We start from the raw sequence: 25,446 nt of genomic DNA, 5'->3' as shown, positions 1-25,446 counted from the left end.
GGGTGTTTGGGCCCTGTAGATTGCCTGTGCCATTCCAGTTAAATCAGAGGCTTGCTCACTGCAGGGCAATTACTGCTGGTGGATCCCCTGGGATGTAGGATACCCCTGCAGAGACCATTCTCAAAGCAAAAGGAAGATTACTCAATTTAGCTAGTATTCTTACCAGCTAGATTTCTGAATTCTGTAGGTCCACTCTCCTACTCTCCTTCCCCTTTTCTCTTGGTAAGTTTAGTTGTGTCCAGCTCTCTGTGGCAGTAATACAATCAAGCAATGGTGGAGATTTTGTGAGTATTCTCTGAATGTTCACATAGAATGCTCAACAGATAATAAAACCAGTTAAAACTAATATATTTTTGGGGGTTTGGTGCTATGCTGTGCATTTCTGGTAATTCCCTTGAGGATATCTGTTGAACATACTTCTTACTTTCTTTTTGTCCTATTCTTTCTTTTTCTGAAACACTTATTTCATGTTACCACAGAGGAGTTCAACAAAGAAACAGGGCAGATGCTTGTTGGAATGGACACGCTGCCTTCTGATCTAAGGGATTATGTCAAGGAAGACAATAAACGTTTTGAAAAAGAACTTGAAGAGTGGGATGCAGAACTTGCTCAGAAAGCACAGCAGGAGAAATTGTTATCTCAGATACCCAGGGCACCAGCACCCTCACCTGCTCCAGGTTAGCTGCTTCTACCTGTTGACCAAAAATCACTGGGGCTTGTCTATATATTTTAGAACATAATGAAGGAAGAAAAGGTTAGTTTGTGTAATCTTGAATTACAGCTATTTACTTGGCTAAGGTAACTATACTTCAAGTTTAGCCTGTTGGAGTGGGTTTTTGCATTGCATTTTTTATTTAAAGAAAATAATTATTCATTGGTTCTTCTGCCTTTTCCCTCCCAGTTGTCATGAGCTTCTTTTTTTTTTTTTACCCATAGAAACTGAGTCTTTTTAAGAGCGGTCTCACCAGCCTGTTTTGAGGACATTTTATCCTGTAAATGATGTATTTCTTCTATTCAGGATGATTTAGTGTGAGACCTACATTCACATTTTAAATTAGAATAGCATTTAGATCTGAAAAGCAGAATAATATATTTAGTGCAGTGCATTGAATAGATTTAATGATAATGAGAGTAGGGCCTGCTTATGAAATTACTGTGTGGCAGTTAGGGTGTTAAAATTGTGGAAAAGATTCTGACCAGCAACTGTGAGGCCAATGCTTGTTGGAACCCAGCTTATAAGGACCACTGGCAATCTGATTATAAACCAGAGCTACCAGGTTTTTGGTAACATTCACCTTTTGCTCCATTGCAGTAGGCTGTGTATATTATATGAAAGATGACATGATGAATTTTCTGTCCAGATGTTCTTAGTGCTGGATTTGAGTCCTAAAGATTGAGCATACATTTCTCATAGCTATGTGTGACTGCAAAATAAGTGTAAGAAGTGCAGTGATTTAATGGGATTGTTTGTTTTGCATACTCTATGGAGAGTTGCTTCATCTTTTGTTATGCTTTGAGTTCACAAACACTTTGAGATTCATGCTATTTCTTTTGTTAGTAATGGAAAGTACAAAATGAACGTTTAGTCTGCCAAAATTTGGTTTTATCATGTAAGGAATATAAGACACTATTGATACTAATCAATTTATTGCTTTCAAGTGGAGGAGACTGAGGTCTCCCTTAAGGCAGAAAAATATAATGTGTTTATTATTTTACAAAGCAAAAATAGATCTTGCACTCAGGTGGCTGGGGGTCATTCCATATGTTGAGTCTGTATCCCACAGAAACTCCAGCTAGAATCTCAGCTTTGTTCTCAGTCATCCCTGATGATTGGTTGATGAATGCTCCTCACTTAAGATCTATAGACAGGCCAGGTCTAATATAAATTTCTAATATAATATATTCCTAATATAAAATATTAGTTCCTAATATAAAATCAGGGATCCATTTGTAGGGAAGTGTTTAAAATTACATGACACAGACTGGTCTAAAGTTGTATTTGTGAATTGTGTGACCTACCCTGCATTTTCTGTGTGCTTACCTTATCAATGAGATAATGATCCAAATAAAACTAATGAATTTAAAATTCATGCTTATATTAACACACAAAATTGTTGTTTTATTTCTGTCACTAAGTTCAAGCCGGAGAACCAGAGTATTTAGAGCAGCCATCAAGAACTGATATTTCAAAGCACTTAAAAGAAGATTCTGTACAAGCAATCAATAAAGCTTTAGCTGAACAAGAAGATAGAGGTCCAGAAGCTATAATGGATACGGTGAGGACATTTTCAAGCTTGAAATACTTCTTTTGCTTTTATTTTGCAAGTGAAAATGATACAAAAGCTGATAAGAGTGTGAATCTGGAAACTTTGAACTGACAATTGTTTTTTCTTCAGGGACTGTCCAATGCTCAAGTCCATCCAGAAACTGTATACAATGGTAATGGGTGTAGTGCAAAACTAAAAATACTATGATAGGTGTTCTCTGTTGGATTAAAGTGCTTGTCAGGAGTACAGCATATTGTTCAAATTACAATCAGCTGTTTGTACCCACCATCTTTTTAAAATGTTAGATTATTCCATGTATTTTTAGGAGTAAACATTGACAGTCCATGTGAAAGACTTGAAAAATATTGCTTCCTTTTTATTATATAAAAACCTGACGTTCAGGTTTTTATCTGGGAAATGTAAGAACATAATTGAGTTCCTTTGACAGACCTGTGGAAGTTAATGTAGCTTTCAAAAATAAGCGGTTTTTCAACAGTATTCCGTAGCTTTAATGCAGATCTACAACTTGACAAAAATAATTTTTGTGATTCATAGGATGCCTATATTAATTTAAAATTTCTATAACAATCAGTGTTGGGTGTTTCTGTTTTCAGTTTGTACAAAGTGAAAGAGGAATGGGGCATTAACTATTTTATGTGTTATTAATGAAACTAATATTTGACACTTTCTTCTTTCAGCAAATATTTTTTCCTTCCCTATAAGTATGTAGATAAATGGCAAATGTGTTTGCCACAAAACTTTGTGTCATTAAAACAATATATGGATCTGTCTTGGAATTGTATCCATAAAAGTACAGTATGGCTTCCTTAGGCATCCCTAGTAACCACTATGGATATGAACAGTTTAGATCTGTGCAAAATGCTTCCTAAGATCAGGTGTGAATCCTCATTAAACAGAAGCAGTCTGGCCCCAGATACCTTACAATCTTTGAAAATTATGTGACAGCTTGTTGGCACCCTCTTGACCTGCTGTGTTTTCCACCCCTCCTGTGGTGTCAGGAAGGTAGGGAAGCACACTTCCTCTGCTAAACTGAAATTGAAGCTAACAGGGAAACTCACCTAACTCTGGATGAAAAGATGCTCTGCCACTAAAGCCTTAGGCTGCTGCATATTGGCCTTTTTTGAGTTCTCAGAACAGCTTAGTGGGAACCTGTTTAATACATGTTACTCCAGCTGAAAAGGTGCTGTGAAGAGACCATAATACATGATAAAATGTCTTTCTTAAGGCTGTCCTCCTTCCAGGGTTTGTGACACCATCCTAGTGAGATGAGAAAGAATCTTAGCCTTTTTTCAATGCATCAAGTGTTGTAGTTCAGGATAATGGCACTTGACACAATGGTCAGCCTTAAGACTTCACATGACTGTGGTTGGGGAACACCATGATCTGTTTAATGAGAAAAAAGAAAAAAACCAAACCATGCAAACATTATTTAGAAACAAATGTAGTTCAATTTCTAGTTAATCTGAAGGTACTCTGATAACATTTAAAAGCTGTTCTCTGTATCCCCAAATTTCACTTATGCAGAATTGTGCTTCATTCTTTGTGTATCGTCATGCTTTTTAATTATTCTGCTTCCATATGCATTCAGACATGCAGGCATATATTCCATTACTTCCCTTTTTGTTTGTCCATTTAGGAAAGAAGGAAAGCCAGCATCAGCACATGTGACAGGATTGTAGGTTACTCACCACATGTTGATTTTTTCCATTTTGTGCCTTTTGTCCATTTTTTCTGCCTTCTGATTGCATAGCCCTCCTTTGTATTTATACAGTGTTGGGTGTAAATAGATACTGTGTTTTTGGAATCTTGGTTAAAAAGTGAAGTTATTGTTACAGTTGCAGAACAAGTAGCATAGCACTTGGCCATTGCTTGGATTAGAGTCAAGGTTCAAGTTCTGCAAATGTTGCAAACTGCCTATTATTCAGTGATAGACCACAGGAGCCATATTTGTCACTGTTGTTGTTTAAAACTTAGTTTAACATATCAAGAATTTTAGTAACAAAGATGGTCTTCTCCTGATTTTCTGTTTAATTACTCTTCTAAAAAATAATCCAGTTAAATGTAATGCTCCTTTAAATGTTCTTTAAAAGGCTTTTTTTGGTATTTTTTTTCTCTCCCAGAGCATTGGGAAATGTTAGCTTTCAGTTTGTTTTTCTCCTTTAGTGTGGCTTCATCAGGTATTTCAGATATGAAGTATCTGACCTGGCCTTCTTCAAGGCCAGACTGGATGGGTACCTGAGCAACCTGATCTAGTGGGTGGCATCTTTAAGACTAGATGATCTTTGAGGTCCCTTCCTAAACTATTCTGATATTTTATAATATACTTAGTAATTTTGGGGTGAAATGTACAAAAAATTGTGGTTCACAGACTCATCCTTTGTCAAGTGACTTAAATTTGTAATGGATGTTAGAGTTGTAATACTGGTATACTAACCTGTAAAGCTAGAATTAGTGAATAAAGAACAAATGAAATAACTGTAGTAATTATGGCTTAATTTTAAAATGTACTGCTTAAAAAATTATAAATATCACTTATATTCTCTAACTAGATACAGCTTCTGAATTTTTTCAGAATTTCAGCAGTGGACATCATTGTACTAGATCAGCCTGCATCTCAGTTTGCAAACTAGATCAGTTTGCATCTCTCCACAGTTTTATTGTATTTTCTGATACCTATTATGATGATTCTTTTTTTTTCCCCCAAGCATGTACTGATAATGGTTTTCTTCTGCAGAGCTCTGATAATGCCCCAGCTCAAGCAGCTCCCACCCAGCGAGTGGTGGAGGTGGCGATCCCCGATGTGGGGACGTTTGTGATTGAGTCAGAGGAGGGGGGTTATGACGATGAGGTACCTCGTGTGCACTGCTCCTCCCCGGGGCTTCCTCGTGCTGCCTGATGAGAAGTTTTGGCATGTCTGCACACTGTGACACCTAACAGACTTCTGCAAAACTAAATGCTTAGCCATTTGTGATCTTTAACAATGTCCTAGTTTGTCGTGAAGTACGGAAGGAAAGCACTACAAACTCTTACTTGGGCACGGTTTGCATGCTGCCTTTTACACTGGAGGGGTATCTGTCTCTTCAACTTTGGAGAGTGAATGTTTGTGTTAGGCCAGGTAGCCTTCAAAATGCTGGTGATAAGACTGCCCACTGTTGCATTATTTAAAAGGGGACAGGACACTGAGAAATGTTTTTAATGTTTGTGCTTTCTTGTCAGTCCAGTAAAGTCTGATCTCTTATTTGCCAAGGTTAAGCTTTTCAGGCTTTGGAGATTAAATTAGCCATGGAAATAAGCTGAAATTGATATGGTTGGTAGAACTGAATCTTGCAAATCTTAAAAAAATTCAGGTTCATGCTGGTACATGTACTTGCTACTACTTGAGGAATAATTATGGGGCCTGTTGTTTTTCTGAGGAGCATTGTTTTTTGCTGCCCAGTTTCAGCAGTAGAAAGCAACACTGCTGGTCATCAAACTGCCCTGCCTTGTCACTGCTTACTCCATGTTTGTTTTGGGTGGGAATAGAGTTGGTGCAGCCCATATTGTCAGGGCTCTGAACATGGGTTCTTGGGGAGCTTTAGCTTCCCTAGGCAAATGGATGTTTCAGGTCATTCTGCTCTGGAAGTGTGATCAGTTATAACTGGGAGGATGGGGTGGGGAATAAAATGGTTTAATTGACATCATCAGATTGAATTTAGCTTCTCACAGATGTGTAGTCTCCATCTTGAAAGAAATGCAGATTTAACCTCATATAATGACCTGCTTGTTTGTTTTTACTTTTGTCCCCATGCCCTTGTCTTTCTAGTAGATAACTTTCTTGCCTATATCCCTATTCGTTTTGTGAGTGTATTCACTTTTTAGAAATGTTTTTATGTGTGGGAGACTCGCAGGGAGTTTAAGATCCTTCATCATTTCTTGCTGTACCAGCAATACCTTGGGCAGGGAGGGAGTGTTTTCCTTTGCTTACAGATTAAAAAGGAGAAAGGCTTTTCTGAGTAGCTTGGATGTATCATATTGTGTGTAACTGATGTGAATAGCAGTGAGAGATGTCCTGTGTTCGGCTTGGTGTTTGTTAATTGTTTTGGATATGATGTTTAAGAGATTGTCTGCAAATGTTTCAGGGATTGATTGCATTTGCAGCAGTGAGTTTCTCTTTTTGACCTTGAAATATGCATAAAACACAGGTGGCTTTAGTGCAGTATATCTCAAGTGTGACTGGATGATTTTTCTACTTGAAACCTTTTTTTTAATCCTTTCATGGCCATGGGTAGCACTCATTCAGTGTGCAGTTTTTGCTTGGTACTAATGCTGAACTGTGCATGCTCCTTTCCTGGGAAGTTTGGTCCATGTAACTTTTTTGACACAGATTTTTTTTCTTTTTTGTAAGATTCCTTTAATGTTGTTACAGTAAAACTATATATACACATGCCATGATTTGATTTGCAGATTATGCTCACCAGATCTGTATTGAAGTGTGCCATATCAATGTATGCATGCATTAAGTTGCTTTTTCATTTTGCATGAGGCTAAAGGCATATTGAATTTAGTCATTAAAATATTAATCATTCAAAACTTTTACCTTAAATCCCTTGTGGCAGGTCATGCTGACCCCGAACATGCAAGGTATTATCATGGCTATAGGTAAAGCCAGGAATGTTTATGACAGGTGTGGGCCAGAAGCAGGGTTCTTTAAGGTACAACTAACATTTTCAACTTTTTCTCCTCTGACTTGTTAGATATGCTACTCCCTCTACCCCTTTCTGTATATAAAGTCTTCTCCAGCTTGTCTATATCAGTCCCTCATTTAGATGCTTACCCCTTGAAAAATATACAGATATTTGCCCTGTTGATGTCAGCAGCTCATATACCTTTCTGCATTTTAGCTTTTTAGTAATAGTAGTGAGTAACATATTAGTGATATGAAACCTAGATGTGTAATTGATAAAAGTATATGGGTTTTTTTTCCTGTTAGTAATAAAACCCATGCCTTTGCTAGACTGTGGGACATAAGGATTTTTTTTTGCCCAGGGACTTTTAGTCATTTGTTGTTTATTTCAAAGAGATATTCTTGGTTTGTACTCCTGAAAAGATTTTTAATAATTCCAAATTGCTTGCTTTTGTGTAACTGCATGGGTGTCAATACTATTTATTTAAGCAGTGGTTTATTATAGGAATTAGACATTAGGCTTTTTATGTAAAGTGATTAGTCTTCACTGTGCCACCAGATTTAGGAATGTGTTCATTTTCTTAAATACACAAACTTCTGAGCACCTTTAGCTCATGGCCTTTTGAATTTTCAGGGTATTAGAAAGGGAGTTGCTTTGACATGATGTAAAGTGTAAAATCCTCTCAAATGTGATTTGGAGAGGAGAAAAAAGTTTCTTGCTTGTCACTGAGTAGCAGTCTGTTTTCTTCTTAATTGTTATGGTGTACTTCCACTAGAAGAAATTCTAAAAGCCACAAAGCCCCCAAACAAGCAACAAACAAACAAAAAACCCTAACATCACCAACAAAAAGCTCTGTAACTCCTTGGTAAGGAAATTGAAACCTCATGGATTGGTTGCTTGGTTTGTCTGTGTGAGTGTTTGATATGGATACTTAAAGAAGGGTTATAAGCATAATGTGTGTGCAGGGCTGTCTCTGTTAACTGTGCCTGATCTCAGGGAAGGGAGAGACATCTGCCACAGCCTCTGTTCAGTGAAACTGGGTTTGCTTGGGATTCAGTGTTGGTTGCTTTTTTTTTTCTCAAATTTATTAATGAAAATATGTATAGTGTTTTTCAAGTTAAAGAAAAAATCCTCATTTGATCAAATCACTCCTTGATTTGAACCAGAAATGTCAATTATATCTAATTATATTTTTTAATTTGAAGGGTGTTTTGATAATTTTAAAACAGAAAATTACTTCAAAATAAAATTCTATTTAATGCTTTAGAGTTATCAAAACAATGCCCAGTTGAAATGACTTTCAGTCTTTAATTTGAGTCCTTAAACATTTAGGCTTCATGGGGGCAGAATGTCTTTGAGTGAGAAAATGTTTTGACATACAGTAGAAAATTTCCTTACTCATTTTCTGCTGATCGTGTTTGTAGTAGCTCAGAAGAGGTGAAATATGGTTCATTTTGAAGGAATACATTAGTATGAATGGATGCAGATCAAGTGGGGTTGTTTTGGGAGCAAAAGTTTTGGTTTGGGACACATCCAGATGAAATCTCACTTTTTCCTGTAACTTACTTTAAAAGCTTCTATGTCTTTTATTACTGTTACTGTGTTCCTTTATGTGTTTGTTCTTGATGAAATTAGTGTTTCCAAAAAACTGGGGGGGTTCTATATCTTCATTTAATGTTACTCAGGTGAAACTCTAGTGGTGTGGGTCATTGTGACAGCCAAGGCTCCACTCCCCCCTAGACCTCAGGTTTAAGACATGACTAACATTCAGATATTTCTTGGTCAGTCATCTCTTCCAATATATAAAGGTTCTTTAACCTTTATAGACAACTCCTTGCAGAGTGTTTCCTTTAAGATCTTTGTTATCCTTAGTGAGAAAATGAAAGCATATAATACTTTTCTTACTGTCCCTTTTTTTGTGTAGTGTTTTTTTTTTTTCATTTTGGTAAAGATTTCTGAATCTGTAGAATACCACATTATTTTAAAATTATTATAAAAATATAGAGTTTGAGTTGCATTTTTCCTACTTCTAAATAATTATATGAAAAATTAAATGTCTAAAGCAGTTTATTTTTGCTTCATCAATATACAAGGTTTATTTGTTAGCCATGTTGACTTTCTAATAGTGGAACTTCTGATGTAAGATAATCGAACCTGTGTGGCTTTTGGCATTTATAATGTTGTCCTAAACATCCTTTTTAATGGTAATGCAAATCATGAGTATTTAAATGATACTGATGCAGAATATTCTCCTAAGTTTTAAAGGTCTCCATGTGCTCTATGTTTACACCTGGATGATTATTACTCTACATGTTTAGTCCTGAAACAAAATGTGTTATTAGCAGAGGATGGGAGTCCAGATTTCTGGTATTGCAGCTTAAAGACACTTGAAATACCAAGCAGGGTTTTTGGTTTTTTTTTTTGTGAGTGCTTTGATGCTTTATTTCATGCATACGTTCAATTGAAACTTTGCAAATGTGTTAGGAAACCATCTGATAACCTCCCTGTTTACAGAGGGAATTTATGGAATGTGTGTTAACATTTGTCACCATTTTTCTAATTCTTTTTCTTGTTGCTCCTGTTCATGCTGTATAGTGTCAGTGAATAAAATCTAATGAACATATGAAATGATGTTCATTAAAACCTAATGTGCTGGCAAAGCTGGAAAAGTAAATGATTCTGATGACCTCTAAAATTTCTCTAAAATATTCAGGGAGGGCTGTGTCCTGCCCTATAGTGCAGTACTGTTCATATGGAATTATTATTTTCTTTAGAAATCCTATCAATTGTTTTTTATTGAAGGACATATTTCATTCCCACTTAGTATTTTCCGAATCATACACATTCACTAAACTTCTTGTAGGGTGTATTTTTTCATGTCTTTGCATTTAACCATTTATTTGAGGTACTTTTTTACCTTATGAGACTTCAGAAAATTTCTCAAGGTCAAGTGCCTGAAATCTTACACTTGTCTTGGGCTTGAAGAAACCTCTCTAAGGATTGTATAACTCTCCTCTCAGGGAGACATAGCGACAGGATTGGAAATACTTTTGAAGGGCAGGTTAAATTGGGATTTTGTCAGGCTTAACTGCTGAGAGAAAATACCAATTTGACAATTTATCTGTGGTTTTGGTTCTTTTTTCTTTTTAAAAACATAGTTTAGACTTCTTAGAAGGGTGATCTGTGAAACTATTAAAAATTTTTATAGGCAAAATGCTGTGGCACATAAAGTATCTTGTGTATGTGATGTCTGAGTTGAAAGCCAGAAGGAATAATGTCTATTTTCTTAAAATTATGTAGGCAATTAAGTTGGAATACACACGTCTGCTAAAATTAGCCCAGGAAGATCCGCCACCTGAATGTGATTATCGTTTGCGTCATGCAATTGTTTACTTCATCCAAAACCAGGCACCAAAGAAGATAATTGAGAGGACATTGCTGGAGCAGTTTGGAGACCACAATCTCAGCTTTGATGAAAGGTAATAAGATCTGCACATCTCATTTCCTGTGTTCATGAATGTTCTCTGATGTGTGGAAACACCCCTTCATATTTGGCTGGTGTGTTTGGCTTTATCTCCTAGTTAACAGCATGCGCGCTTACGTTGTAAAACAAATCATCTTTATAAAAATCCCTGTTAAAAGACTAATCAAGAAGTTGAGTTTCTACTCACCTAAATTAAGTAGAAATGCTCAAGGTTGTTCATAATCTTGCACATAGTTTTTTGTACTTTCTTTCACTGTGTTTTCTCACTGCCCTGAAAGGCAGTAGTAGAGAGCAAAGCCTTTCCAACTGGGTGAGTGACTGACTCGAGAGCAAGGCTATGTCTCTCTTCCACTCAAAATTTCATCTACTTACTTATATAAATAGATAAATTAAAAGTTAGAAAACAGTCTGATTTCTGTGTAGGGAATAATTTTCTAAACTTCTGCAAAGTAGTTGTCAGGGAGTTTCAAACTATCTGAAATTTAAAATTAAAAGAAAGACTGAGCAATGTGGCAATTTAGCAAAATAAAAGAAGTAATCCTTTAAATAGCACAGGCCTCCATCACACATACTTCAAAAGTGTGCCTTCTCCTGCTGATTATACCATGCATAATAAAATGTACATTTTCCAAGGCATTTTCATACTGGTTTGCATAAGGCTGTAACTCATACTGTTTGAGGCTCCTGTCTTTGTAAGGATAATACCCTCTGTGAATTTCCAGTAATATTTAACGACTTTTTTTGCTTTTCGTAAGGTGCCGTAACATAATGAAGGTTGCTCAAGCCAAACTTGAAATGATAAAGCCAGATGAAGTAAACATGGAGGAATATGAGGTCAGTATTTCTTATGCTTTAAATTAAGTTGTAGCGTGAAATAGTTATCAGTAAAGCTGAATTTTGCCTTTACAAATTTCTTCTTGTCTCAGACTGAGAAGTTAAAACTGGCTATTTATTTAAAGCCCTTATTCGTCTAAAGGCTGCTCTTGAGCTAAAGCTGTTTTTTCCACATCTGTAATTCCAGTGTTTGAGCCATTAATAAATGTCAGGTTGGAATCTGTCCTTACTTTGTTATCGTGTCTTGACGTCACTAACAATATTTTGTAATTTATCACCACATGAGCCACATGGCTTTTTCTAGGCAGCTGGCAAGGAAGGAGGAGAGTGGTCTGTGCCCAGCCTTGCTCATCTTGAGAGTTGCATAGCAGGCACAGTCCTATTTGTGCTTCTCCTCCAGCTATCTCTGCAGCTATTCCCATTTTCTTATGAGCAGCAGATTCTTTTCTTTGCTGAGACCATGCATAACCAGCGTATGCATTTAATTTTTCCTCCTGTGTTGTTTAGAAAAACTTGGAAGGAAAGTGAGAGTGAATATTGGACATTAAATAATCATGACTAATAGTTGCTTAAATAATTCATCTCTCATTTAAAGCTAAGCCTGTAGCTGATTTTCCAGCATCAGTTTCAAGTCTGAGTAATACTGTTCATTAAGACCTCTTAACAGTGGGTATTTATGTCCTGGGCAGATTCCAGTGCACCACCCATACCTCCTTGTTGTGTTGGTAGGTCCAAACAACTTGATCAGGAGGGTAATGGGAGTAATCTTCCCCTCACAAATCCAATGAAAAATATTTTAATTTCCACTTCTCATTACCAGGTTTAGGACCTACAGTAGATACTACTGTATTACAGTGTGCCTCCCTAGTCTGATGGGTAGGGATCCTCAGAGTGGCATTTTAATTGCATTTTCTTGGCTGTGCAGTGCTCAGCGTTTTACCATTCTCTGAATGATGCTGCACAGAGAGAACAAACAATTCTGGACTTGACTCTAAGAGGAGTGGGGATATCATCAGTTCCTCTGCAGAAAGGTGCCCCTTTTTTAGCTCCTGCAATAGGTAGTTGGGAGTTTCACCATAGATTGTGTCAGTCCAGTATAGTGAGCTGGCATTTTATGGATGTTTTCTCAAGCTCTTTCTGTTGAATCTGCTAGTAACTGTGTCTTACAGTGTGCTGTCCCCTATTTTATCTTTAATGCACAATTGAAGGTCAGCACTTAACCCTCTGTAGAGAAAGTGCCTTTCTCACCTGGAGCATTTACCTGTAAAGTGAACCAGGAGTCACTTGGTGTAAATGGTGATGCAGTAAGATAAATGTTCTGCTTCAGCAAGAGCATTTCATCAGAGTTGCATTTGGGTATTTTTAACACTTCCCATGTAAAATGTTCAGGCTTTTTCTATGTCATTCTTGTATTGAAAATTAAGCTTACTATCTGGTGTATGAAAAAGCTTTCCAACACTTCCTGAGTAATATAGGGAAGAAAAAACAAGATCTTGTATAATTTTACCTGTGGTTCTCCAAAGATACTTTGTGTTCCTTTCAAATGGTAATAGGTTCTGTAAGAATAATCTCATCTAGAAATGTTTAAGATGTTTAAGAATTTTCTTTTTATTGAGGGAAGGGTGGATTCTGGTGGACTTCCCTCATATGCAAGCCTACTGGCATCCTTAGTACTTACTGTGACTGGACACTAAATTTAACTGGAGGGGGGGGTTGTGTTTAAAAATAATTATATTTCATTTTTGTGGATGAATGTCTATTTACCCTTTCTTACATGCAGAGATGGCATCAAGACTACAGACATTTCAGGGAAACAACCATATTTCTCATGGTAGGATTGGAGTTTTTCCAAAAAAAGAGGTAAGTGGTAGTATAGAACTCAAATGTAGTGGAATGATGTGAAAGCAAAATGTAATGTTGATAAGTAAAGCTGCTTTCTAAATTAAGATGTGTTTAATTTCCATTTCCAATTTCTTATACAAGCCATGGGTTCTTTTCAGAGCACCCTCCACATGCACCCCTATTCTTCCTTCTATTCTTAAGTGCTCTGGATGTCACTCTGTGCACATACATTTATTTGCTTTCATCAGCAGGCACAATTAGTCAAGTCTGTGTCTTTGTTGCTTTTTGGCTGAAACTTCCCACTGAAGCAGTTGTACCTTCTGCATTAGTCTGAGCCAAAACTCCACCTATGGTGGCCTTTAAAGGTCAGGAAAACAGAACATATTTGAGAAAAGCTGTCATGTATAGCTGTCATAGTTGTAACTGATTGTCCTTAACTCTATGGTGATTCATTCCCTTCTCTTTTTGAACCAAGTCAGAAATTGTGGCTGTATAAAATGGGTGACATTTATGTACTTAATTCAGAACAGCTCATATTTATTCTGATCTACACATGCAAGAAGAATGGTGATTACAGTCTAAATGTAGTCAGTCACTGTTCGTGTATAAAACAACATGTAGGTAAATTTGTAGTGGGAGTCAAATTTAATTCTTTGTTTCTTTGTTAAGTAGTAAATTGCTCCATATTTCTCATCCTAAGTCTTCCCAAAAAAGAAAGGCCCCAAACAATACAGGAAAATTGATTGCAAAAGACACAGCCTTGCCTTTGTGACACGATACCTCTTTTTATACTGGCTAACACCATCAGCCCAGAGTCTTGGGTTGTCTTCAGGTTACCACCATGTAATAAACAGTACATTTACTAATAATCTGAATTGAAATATGCTGCACTATTGGTCTTAAACAGTTTGTGTACAAAGGTTAGTCAGAAGATTACCTGGCTTATTTGAAGTCTGGTGTTGCTTCATTCCTTAAAGAGGCAGAAATGTCACAGGCATTGGTGTGGCTTATAGGAACCCCTTCATGCATTCTCTAAGATTACAGGTGGGGTGACACATCTTCAAGTTCTTTGGCACTGGGACTCCAGAGTGGCACCTTCAGTTATAAAATACCAATGTTTTCAATAAATTCCTTCTTGCCATAACATAATCTGGTTGTGCCATGGAGGAGAGAGGGAAGCACAGGTTTGTACTATGTGCTAAATGACGTTCTCCACTATTTACAATAACTTGCAGAATTAGGTTTTTTCCTTTGTTAAAAAGCACCTTCATAATTTGAAAAACAAGCCTATTATCACCAATGTGATAATACTTACACTCTAATATGGGTCAGAAATAAAAGGTACAATTTCAGAAGTGCTTCATGAAGTTTCTGATACAAAGATAGTAGGACTAAAGTATGGTTAGTGGATGAGTGAGATCTGGCTATCCAGTGACCTGCTCCAAAGGCATCTTGTGCAAATATATACCTGTGTTTCAGCTTCAGATTCCCAAAGGTTTCAGAGATTTACAGAGATTTCCACTTAAGAGAGCAACGGTACCATCCTTATGCTGGAAACAAGACTAAACTGCTGATCCCTGTCAGTTCATTCAACACTGAAGTCATAAAATCATAACTTCAAAAATATTCATGAAAGGATAGACTTTCATAATAGAAATATTATCTTCATTAGTTTTGAGGCTTTTTTTTTCCCTGCAAACCCACCTCTCTGTTGACAAACTTTTCTTAGCTTCAGTAACACTGAGTGATAACCTAGCAGCACTCAATGTCTTGATGGAGCCAAAAGTCAACATTTATTCAAGCAGTATTTATTTCTTTAATTGTAATGTGTTGAACAAGCACAGAAATTAAGATTAGTTTGGTATAACTTTTTCATGCCTACTTTCAGTGGTCACTTGTCATCCCTGATGGTGAGTGACAAGGCCCACTTTTCACTGCAGGTGGAGAATTAAGGGGTCTTTCAGGCAGATCTTCTCTGACTTCAGTGTGGAGTAGTAACCTACTCTGGCTGAGATGAACCCAGGCAGCTAATGAGCCTTGGTAGGAATTTTGCCTGCAGCTCACTCTTGTGGCAGCAACTTAAAATTGAACAAACTGTATGCTTTACCAGTTGCCCTTTTAAGTTTCTTGGAAAGCCAGTACAGCTTTTCAGTTTTGACTGAAATGCCTTTTTCAAAGCAGTGCTAAAATTTTGCCATTCTGTGCTTTCTGTGTCTTTTCCAATGCCTCAGCCTTCTGAGCTCCAGAATTTTGTGAGCAGCTTCAGTGATTTTAGGTTTAATCTGCACACACTTGAACTTATGTGCAGTTCAGCTGTGAGAAGGCAGAAAGCCAATCATGTGCTGGGTTCATCCAGAGCCCCATGGGCAGCAGGGCAGGGAGGGGATTCTGCCCCTCTGCCCCCTCTGCTGAGACCCCACCTGCAGGGCTGCATCAGCTCTGGGCTCCAGCACAGCAAGGACAGGGACCTGCTGGAGCCAGGCCAGAGCAGGCACCAAGGGGATCAGAGGGATGGAGCAGCTGCCCAGTCAAGACAGGATGAGAATGTTGGGGCTGTCCAGCCTGAAGGAAGAGAAGGGTTGCATGGAAACCTGAAAGCAACCTTTGAGTATCTGAAAGGAGCCTACAAGAAAGATGAAGGAGAGACCTTTTACAGAAGCATGGAGTGACAGGACAAGGGGGAATGGCTTCAAAAATGACAGAGAGGAGGTCTGGATTCATTATCAGAAAGAAATTCCTTACACTCAGGGTGGTGAGGCACTGAACAGGATGCCTGGAGAAGCTGTGGCTGCCCCATCCCTGGAAACCTTCAAGGCCAGGTTAGATGGGGATATGTGCAGCCTAGTCTAGTGGAAGGTGTCCCCCTGCCCATTGTGATGGTGTTCACAGGGGTCTCAGGTTGAGGGAAGAGATGAGGATCTGACTCCATGTTTCAGAAGGCTTGATTTATTATTTTATGATCTATATTATATTAAAACTATACTAAAAGAATAAAAGAAAGGATTTCACCAGAAGGCTAGCTAAGAATAGAAAAAGAAAGAATGAATAACAAAAGCTTGTGTCTCCAACAGAGAGTCCGAGCTAGCTGACTGTGATTGGCCATTAATTAGAAACAACCACATGAGACCAATCAGAGATACACCTGTTGCATTCCACAGCAGCAAATAACCATTGTTTACATTTTGTTCCTGAGGTCTCTCAGCTTCTCAGGAGAAAAAATCCTCAGGAAAGGATTTTTCAGAAAATATCATAGCAACAGCCCATGGCCTTCAACCCAGGCCACCCTATGATTCTATGGATCTGTTTGCTGATATTACTGTAGTCCCATTCCTCAGACCCAAGATAAATAAGGAGTCTGAGGTTGGATTTACAGTCATGATAATCTAAAATAGTTTACTTTGGTGTTAAATGGCACCACAGTTGTTTCAGTAAAGGGTCACACATAGGTGAGGGAAGGAGCAAGAAGAGGGTGACTGGAAATAACTACCACCACTGAGTTTTAATTTGCATCAACAGAGCTATTGACACTGCAGCTTCAGCCTGCAGTTTGACAAATAACTGAACTAAGAACAGGAGAAGGTCCACCCCCTCTGGGTTTATAACCAGCAGTTTCAGTTCTTGTAATCATCTTTTCTTCCATCATCTTCATCTTCGTGACCAGTGGTATGAAGAGTTTTCATGGCTAGGAAAAATGGAAGTAGCCTTTCCCCTTATTTTTATGTTGTCTCATTGGGAGGTATTACCTTACATCCTGAGTTATTTACTTTGGAAAATTCTTGACTTGTATTCAGATATGCTCTGTGTGTACACATAATTTTTAGCCTTTTTCAGTAGCTTGGTAGTTGGTTTTGGTAATTTCAGCTTGACACGTGAGCTCATACTCTCATCAGGAAGGAGTGCACGATTTCATGTTCCTTTAACCATTCCCCTAGGAAATTTCTCTTCCTAGATTTTTTTTTATTATTTGAGTAAAAATGAGATATCAAATTGCCTGTTTTTAGGGTAGCTACCGGAACTGCTTTCAGTGCTTGTCTGTCATAACTGGGTCTTTTTAAATCAGAGAATTAACCATTTCAGGTGTTTGCAGGAGATGATGTGCAGCAGTATGAAGGGAGATTGTTCATCTGTGCACGAAGGGATCTCTGTCAATTACTAACTGACAGGTTCTTGGGTGCTCTCTTATTCCTTCTCTACCAATTAGCCTTGCATTTATCTTCTGCATTCAGATTAAAGACAGAAATATCAACAGTCTGACAGCACTTCTGCTGCTGAAATTCTGTGATGGCTTCTTCCATCACATTAGATTTCAAGTAACTCAGAAGAACTTTCAATTAGTGAAGCTTAAAAATTCACAGTTGTTGTTTTAGAAATAAGGCGACAACTTTAAATCTTATTTGCTGAGGTGTAGAATGCTATCAAGATATTCATGGCAATGGAAACTCAAACCCAATGTGACATAAATGCAGTCAGGAAAAATTAAATTTTCATGGATACTCAAGGCCAATCTAAAGTTGTTTTTGAAGTGAGTGAAATGACAACTCTTGGTTTCAGTGAGCTTTGGATCAGACATCGTTTGTAATGATCTAACCTAATAATAAAATAATTTGTTCTAGTGTGTGTAAAAGACAAAATTGTATGGTTTAAAAAAAAATTATGAAGAGATTGGTGGGAAGGGGTGGACTTGCCATCCAGCAAGTGGAGTTATCTGTCCTTGGAATAGTTACCTTGAGGCAGGTGGTATGTGGATATTGCACCTAATGCTTTTGTTTCTTCACTACAGTTACATGGAAGCCTTGCTCTACCTTATCTATGCTTACCAGAATAACAAAGAACTCTTGTCCAAAGGCCCCTACAGAGGGCACGACGAGGAGCTGATATCTCACTACAGACGAGAGTGTTTGCTAGTAAGTGAAGGGTGAACTGGATGTCTCAAAACGTTGAGTTTGCTGCATAGTTCTAATAAAATTAATTAATAGAAAAGTATTGCCATCATGTACAACAAACCTCAAACTTCCCTGCATTAGTAATTTAATAGTGAGGCTGTAAGAGGGAAAAATGCAAAAGTAAAAAAGAAAAGGTTATTCCCCCCATTTTTTTGCGAGCAGCCAGTCATTTTCTTTATGATTATAGTGGGCTCACTGCAGACATGTCTGGGATGGGTGGGAGTAGTGATTGACAGTGCTGGTGAGCAGACTCAGCCTGCTGCCATGGTTTGATGGGGAGACAAATATTGGCAAAGGCATCAGCAATGATGCCTTGCCTGAAACAAGGGATTTTTTCCTTGTTATGTCACTTTTAACAATAGTGAAAAAATAAAAGCCAGTGATAGAATCTCAGCCTTAACAAAACAGCTGCAAAATTGGAGTTGGCAGGTATGAAATGAAGTGGCTTGAGGAACAGCATAAGTTCAAGTGGATTAGTACAGCATATGCATCATGGAGTAAATGTTAAAATACAGCTGTGGTTAATACAAGCTGCCAGGTAATTCTGTAGGAAGACTGTGCTTTAAAAGAAACTGATAATGATGCATGGTAGAGTGTGAAATGCTGTGTACTTAAAGGCTTTCCTTTTTTGTGGTGGTTGATGAAGAAACTAAATGAACATGCTGCAGCACTGTTTGAATCGGGAGACGATCAGGAAGTAAATAATGGCCTGATCATAATGAACGAGCTTATTGTCCCGTGTTTGCCATTACTACTGGTGGATGAAATGGAAGAGAAAGATATTGTTGCTGTGGAAGATATGAGGAACCGTTGGTGTTCTTATCTTGGACAAGAAATGGAACGTAAGTCATTTATTATTAAGGTAAAAGGCCCTTGTGCACCTTTTTTATGAGTATGATGTTTTCAATATCTGGAATTAAACCCGTATCTTTTTTTGCCTTGGTAATGTTTTTTGAGCTGCCCTGACTTTTGAATAATTCTGTAGACATTTAAATAAAAGATTTTGCCTTAAGTTGCACTGGGCTATCAGGCTGTAAAGGAAACATGCTTTTTGAATGGGAAAACACTTGTGGTGTTATTAGACTACCTAAAGGGGAGTTTATATCAACATCTTACTAGGAATTGGTATGTCCTAGTTATTGCTTGGTTGGTCTAAAGAATCTGAATTATTCCAAGTGAAACTCCTCCTCTTCTACCCACTAATTTAAAAAAAAGTCAACATTGGGCAGAAAAAGGACAATTCTACATGTGAACATAAATGCTTATGTTTGTTTTTCTGGTTTGATTTGCAGCCAGCTTGCAAGAAAAACTGACAGATTTCCTGCCAAAACTGCTAGATTGTTCTACAGAGATTAAAGGTTTCAATGACCCGCCAAAGTTACCCTCCTACTCCACACATGAACTGTGTGAAAGATACGCCCGAATCATGTTGTCACTCAGTCGAACTCCAGCCGATGGAAGATAAATTCTGCAGACCTTCCTAAGCACATTGTATAAACTTTTTTAGTTCTTAAACCTTGCCTTCCTGTCACAGGGTTTGCTTGTTGCTGCTATAGTTTTTAACTTTTTTATTTTAATAACTGCAAAAGAGAAATGACTGTACAAACTTTAGCCAGACTGCAAACGATTAAAGCTGAGAATCGCATGGCGCTCAGTCGTTTCAACCAGAATTGATGCAACATGCAAGTCTGATCATTATGGCAAAACTGCTTTTTTGCCATTTATCTGTTACAGTATTACTTTGCTTTTATCTTAAGATCCTTTACTTTATCAACAGCTGTCTGGATCATTTTGTGACTGCAACTACTTTAAGTGTCCAGTGCTGTGTAAATACATGGTACTTGGTAGCTTGTAAATGAAAAGAAAGAATAAAGTTTTATTTATGGCTACTTCTGTGTTTGCAAGCAGATACCTTGTATATTATTGTAAAATACGGGTATTTTTAGAAGAGATACAGTATATTGACAGGTTACTCAATTTTATAGACAAGGTTCTTTAGGATTTATGGCCAGTTTCCTTTCAGGTACTCAGAGATTACTGTATGTGAATATATTGAAAAACTGTCACAGTATTATACACAATGGTGTTTTGTATATTCTTCACTGGTCTGTTTGATACTGCACCTGAGCACTTTAGTGTGCGTGTGAATGGCCATGCCAAGTCTTTTCTAATGGTAGGGACTGGCTTCTCAAGCAAAACAATAATGGCACCTTCCTTCTCTTCTTAGAAAAAAATTGAAGTAAAAAAATTAAAATATTTTCAGTATAAATATATTACACCCTCTAAGCAAAACTTCTTAAAATTGGTGTAAGTGGAGAAAATAAAGATTTTAAAAACCTGAATTTATGAAGCTTAAGGATTAATCAGTTTTTAATTGGTATTTGAGTCATGTAAATGACCACAAATAAAATCTTAATTTTAATTCTTTACTTGAAATGGGTTGCTATTGTTGCAACAAAATATCTCAAAAATCTTTTATCTGTCCTAATTAAATTTCTGTTGGAAGTAAAAGAACATATCTATCGGGCTTGTTTTGTAGAACTGAAATAATGTCTGGTTTTAATGAAGAAACTTAATTATTTTGTGGAAAAAGATATTTAATGCATCCTTAGGTAATCCTGTTACCTGACACTATTTTGATTCCTTCTCTTTTTAGAGAACGTTTTGTGTTAGATCAGTAAAATATGTGAATATTTATTTGTATGTTTTTATTGGAGCGACACAACTTTTCCTTACAGGTTTTCAAGTGGTGTTTCAATATCTGCTAATAAAAACTACAGAGGGAAGGGAAGGCAAGGAATGATGAAGTTCAGACCACCTAGAAGTGCAGAAATGTGGGTATCTCATATGCAAGAGGCAGCAGAGTTCAATCTTTGCACGTATCAGCCTGAGAACTTGTTCTCTCTGGAGAGACCCTGGATCACAACGTACAGGGAATGGAATGTGGCCTTCAATTCCAAATCTGTTCAGGGCTGTTCTCCACTCCTCTTTTCAGTACTGCAGTGCTTCATGATTTTTCAAACCACCCATTTATTTTATCAATTTTTTTTAAAGAATATTGACCTTTTAGAAGTGAAAGACTGCAAAGGAGCATTATTTTAGGTGTGAGACTGTTGATGTGTGAAATATCCCTCTTAAAGTAAAAGGTTTGCTTCCTATGAAGTGGGAGAGGATACATTTTAAAAGCTTTTACATTTTGCACCTGTTCAACTTTGATTTGAAACTCAGGAAGATGCCTACTTAGCACTGTATTTTTAAACAAGATTTGGAACATATCAGACTTCCTACTTTTAGTAATAATAAAAAGAATTAGATGTGAAAGAGCAACTATCTCATTATGGCTAACAGGTTTTGAGTTTGAGTGTTTGTGGAAGCTTTTAAGGAAAGCTCTCCTCTTACCCCAAAGGAGCCAGTAACCCTCATCTGCTTAATCTTTCACAACAAACACATGGGGAAACACATGGGGAAAGGCACTCTTTCTAAGGTAAAAGAGAGAAATAAATTATTTCATCTGGGAAGGATACCTAAGATTTTTAAATTAAAAGGAAGACAGGAAGGATGAAACTTGGTTTTTGTTTTAGATTTTTTTTATTATTCAGTTTCTGAAAGTATGAAAATAATCCATTGAAGTAGTGAAGATAATTGTGTATTCCTCTGCAAAGACAAATTTTTGAGTTGAATTGAGAAGGCAAAAGAGCAAAAGTAAATATAGATGTGTTTTGCTATTTTAGTATATTTTTAATATCTGAGTTTAAAACTTCAGTGAAATCATTGATGATTACATTAATATGAAATCATTAGTGGTTACATTAACTTTGTCTTAAAAGCCTTGCTTTTCTCACTGCAGTAAGGCAGTTGATAGCTTGGATTCACAGTGCCCAGCACAAAACCTCTACAAGTAACTGTAAGGTAGTAAAGCATACAGACCATTTGGCTACCTGGTAATCTGGGGGAGAATTATGTCAGGAGGTATGGTCTCTTCAGCATGGGGATTATGAAGGGTTTTATCAGGGTTTTTCACAGTTAATAAAACAAAGAAAGATTAAGGAACTTTACTGAAATTCATTTACAAAATCACCTGTATGTGCCATCAAGTGAAAGGTGATAGGAAGGTAAAGATGTTGCTTCATAGTGAGAAAAGGCCTGAATTTACCCTTTTTTACTTAATTCCCTTTTTTTTAATCTCTTCCAAACATGTTTTCATTTTAGCTGCCCGATCCTACTGCTTTACTTGAAGTGATATTTTGGTAGTATCAAGAATCCTGTTGTTTCTAGTTCAAGCTCCCACAGCAGGTCTGCCAGTCTCAGCCTAGGAGAAAACCATGAGCAGCAGGAGAATTGAGCTGAATAAATGAAGAGGATGGGTGGATGGAGTCAGTTTGTCCTTCTTAGATGTGGGACATTTGGAATCACACCAGACACGAAGAACTTGATCTTCTCTAGTGAGTCAGTGTTGCTTTGTGGGCAGTCTGTGCTTTACGGCAAGGGAACAGGGTTGCTCAAATAAACCTGAAGTATGAGCAGCCCCAAAATGCTTTGTGTTCAAGCATTAACATACCACAATTTCATAATATCTGCATTAAGTATCTTTCAGGTTGTTTTTAGGTAACCCTGTGAAGATTGCAGCTCCCAAAAGAACTGGACACCACCAGTAGCACACAGGAGACAGCTGGATGTTGTCCAACAAATGTAAAGGTTCATAAAGGAAGACAATGGTTGCTGCCCATATTCTTCATTTTGTCACATTTCCTTCTCTCAATCTCCAGTGACTCCAGATGCCTGTGGGAGGCCTTATATAAGCACAAGGTAAAGAATTTTGATGGAACAATGCACCACTCTAGGTCTGCAATGAGTCACCTCATCTGTGCAGCATTTTTCAACGTAAATGCGTGTTTCTAAAAAAATATATATTCTAGGTGTGAGCCTGTAAGAATGCAAGAAAAGTCACAGTCTTCGCAATGAAAGTGGTGGCATCTTTCCATTTTTCTTTTCTGGAGAGGTCAATAATACAAATATGAAAATGCTCTTACCTAAAGAGGTATTTTAGCAAAATGTAGTAGGTAGAATTCCAAAGGGGAGTGATTCAAGTGAAACAATTATTTTTCATGTGCTTGGGATCCAGTTTTTCTGTGTCCTTAAAGATCTTTTGAGGTCTTGGTCTTGGTGGATAAGTTATTGACTGGAAACACTTTTAACTCCTAAAGAATATCTTTCTTTGTAGGCAAGAATCAGCAGAACATTCCTGCTTGGTTCAGCATTTCTAGTTCAGATCTGATCCATATGGGAGCAAAGTCTCTGAACTTTTGCAGACATGTCTGTTGCTGCCATACACACGTGTGCTCCAGCTTTATTATCTTGCCCTTAAAATCTTGGCCTTGGCCATGGAATGTTCTCAATTATGAATTTGAGATCTTTTCTGTAAATAGGAGGGAAGGACTTGTACTTCTCAAAAACTGTTTGAGGTAGCACTTTGAAAGAACAGCTTGGCTTGCTTTCTGGTGGTTGGGATCAATGCAAATCCCCTTCTCACAGGCTGGGAAATGCATAGTGGGAAAGGCTTGTTTTCAGGATGATGGTCGCAGGATGGATTCATCATGAATGTCAGGATATGGTCATTCTTCATTGCTCTCCTCATATCTAAAGGGAAGTACCTCTTAAATAAAGTTTGGGCTCCATGCTTCATTCTTTCACTTTTTATTTCCCCCTCCCCTGTTGTTCTCCAGTGAAGGTCACGTAAATATTCACTTTTCAGGCTTTTAGTTGGTTAAGTCTTTGATTCACCATCAGCTTCAACTGTACCTTTACCACCAGGATATAGAACCAGGATTCCTCTGTTTCCATCTGATTAGTGTGGGCTTCAGTTTCTGTCTTGCTTTTCCTGGAAATGCCTGTACAGGTCATGTAACACCATTCACATGCATACTATCTGGCAGCTCAGCATTTAAGAGCCTGAAAGAGGAAATTACGGATAGTTAGCCAAAGCTAACTAAACTGCAGAGTTTTTCTTTACCATGTCTTGGCATATCAAGAAAAAAAAAGAAAAATATGAAATAATTTATTGGAGCCTGACTTAACTGAGCACTTAAGGAGCATGGGGGGGATGTCTTGTGCATTGTATCTCAGCCCTATCCTGGTTTATGAAGATCATAGAGGCTGTTCCTCTTGTGTAATAGTTTTCAGTTTACCCTGATCTTTATACTTCATCTTGAATTATTAAAACTGCATTCAAACAACTTCTGGCCAAAAGCAGCTTTTCCTGCTATGCTGATTTCAGTTGGTAACTCTGCAGTCCTTACCCATGTCTGTGTTCTGTGTCTGGGTGTTGCCTATCAGTGCTCATAACTGTATCTGCTTTGTTATCTGTGTTGGAGTTCCCTTGACCCATTTCTACTTTGTGCATATACAGACAAAAGGAGAAGGGCACTAATTCCTGTAGATATTCTTCAAGAAACAAAATTTGCGTTTTGTCTGTGACCTTTAATCTGTAACAGTAAAACTTCCAGTTGAATGTGGGCTAAGGGCTTGGGAAACCTGTGGGAGGGAATCTAAGGAGGGGTTGCTTTTTTAAAAAAAATATTGATAATACAGGATCATGAGATGGAGGGAATTGCTGTGTAAACATAGTAAACTTTTATGTGGATTACAAAAAAAATTGTTAGTTGAATTAAGTTTTTAGCCCAGTCGTCAGTGTTACATAATGCAATTTGAAGAAAACCTCCTGTGTTCTTAGGGAAGATGTTTGGCTTTTGTTAGGAACCTTGATTGGTGAAACTGAAAAACTTGTAACTTTTAATAGCTCAAGGTAACACATTCTTGTAATCTGCTTATGAAGTCTTTTTTGTCTGGAAAGTAAAAAAACCAAAAAACAAACTGTCTCCACAAAATCAAATGACTCCACCCCCTCCATTCCTCCAGGAAGATAATATTGTTCTGTGAAATCCAAGTTTACTTTGGATATTTAAAAAAACGTCTTATTTCCTCCCTCCCTTGCTCAGTCTGTTTGAACAAGTACATTATGTTTTGAAATGCATATAATTTCTCTTTGAATTTCTGAAGGAAAATTTGTCATCTCTGATACTTTTCAATGTGAGATTAAGACCTGTCATTGTATTTGGCACTACTGGCACTTGTTCCACTCTGAGCTGATGGTGATTTTTAATTATGTGATTGTTGCAAGAAGCTTGAACAGATGATTTGTTACTTCAGCTTCCTTCTGTAGGATGTAATCCTCAACATTCTTTGCATACTAAGGTTTATACTGCTGTGTTTTAGGAATTTACTCCTCTTCCCCCTTATCTTGGTTCAGTTTAAGGCTGTTATTCAAATGCTTTGCATTGAACAAGTAAAACAGCACTGATTCTGTTTGTCAGTGTTCTACTCCACTGGAGACA

General features: G+C 37.4%; 1 protein-coding gene across 2 annotated transcripts in view; it reads left to right on the top strand.

The window, feature by feature from the left end:
* The window catches only part of USP25 (ubiquitin specific peptidase 25), an 88,968-nt gene extending 69,024 nt beyond the window's left edge, over positions 1-19,944 (top strand). For both annotated transcript variants that reach the window (XM_054655086.2, XM_077174501.1), the window contains 8 exons: positions 480-677; positions 2,137-2,276; positions 10,253-10,431; positions 11,192-11,270; positions 13,051-13,130; positions 17,893-18,016; positions 18,702-18,897; positions 19,348-19,944. In XM_054655086.2, coding sequence (XP_054511061.1) covers positions 480-677; positions 2,137-2,276; positions 10,253-10,431; positions 11,192-11,270; positions 13,051-13,130; positions 17,893-18,016; positions 18,702-18,897; positions 19,348-19,520 — 1,169 coding nt within the window. In that variant the 3' untranslated portion in view covers positions 19,521-19,944. The remainder of the gene's footprint in view (positions 1-479; positions 678-2,136; positions 2,277-10,252; positions 10,432-11,191; positions 11,271-13,050; positions 13,131-17,892; positions 18,017-18,701; positions 18,898-19,347) is intronic.
* The last annotated feature ends 5,502 nt before the right edge of the window (positions 19,945-25,446 follow it).

The sequence above is a fragment of the Agelaius phoeniceus genome, chromosome 2 (genome assembly GCF_051311805.1).
Source record: "Agelaius phoeniceus isolate bAgePho1 chromosome 2, bAgePho1.hap1, whole genome shotgun sequence".
Taxonomy (NCBI): Eukaryota; Metazoa; Chordata; class Aves; order Passeriformes; family Icteridae; genus Agelaius; species Agelaius phoeniceus.
This window is presented reverse-complemented; position numbering and strand designations above follow the sequence as displayed.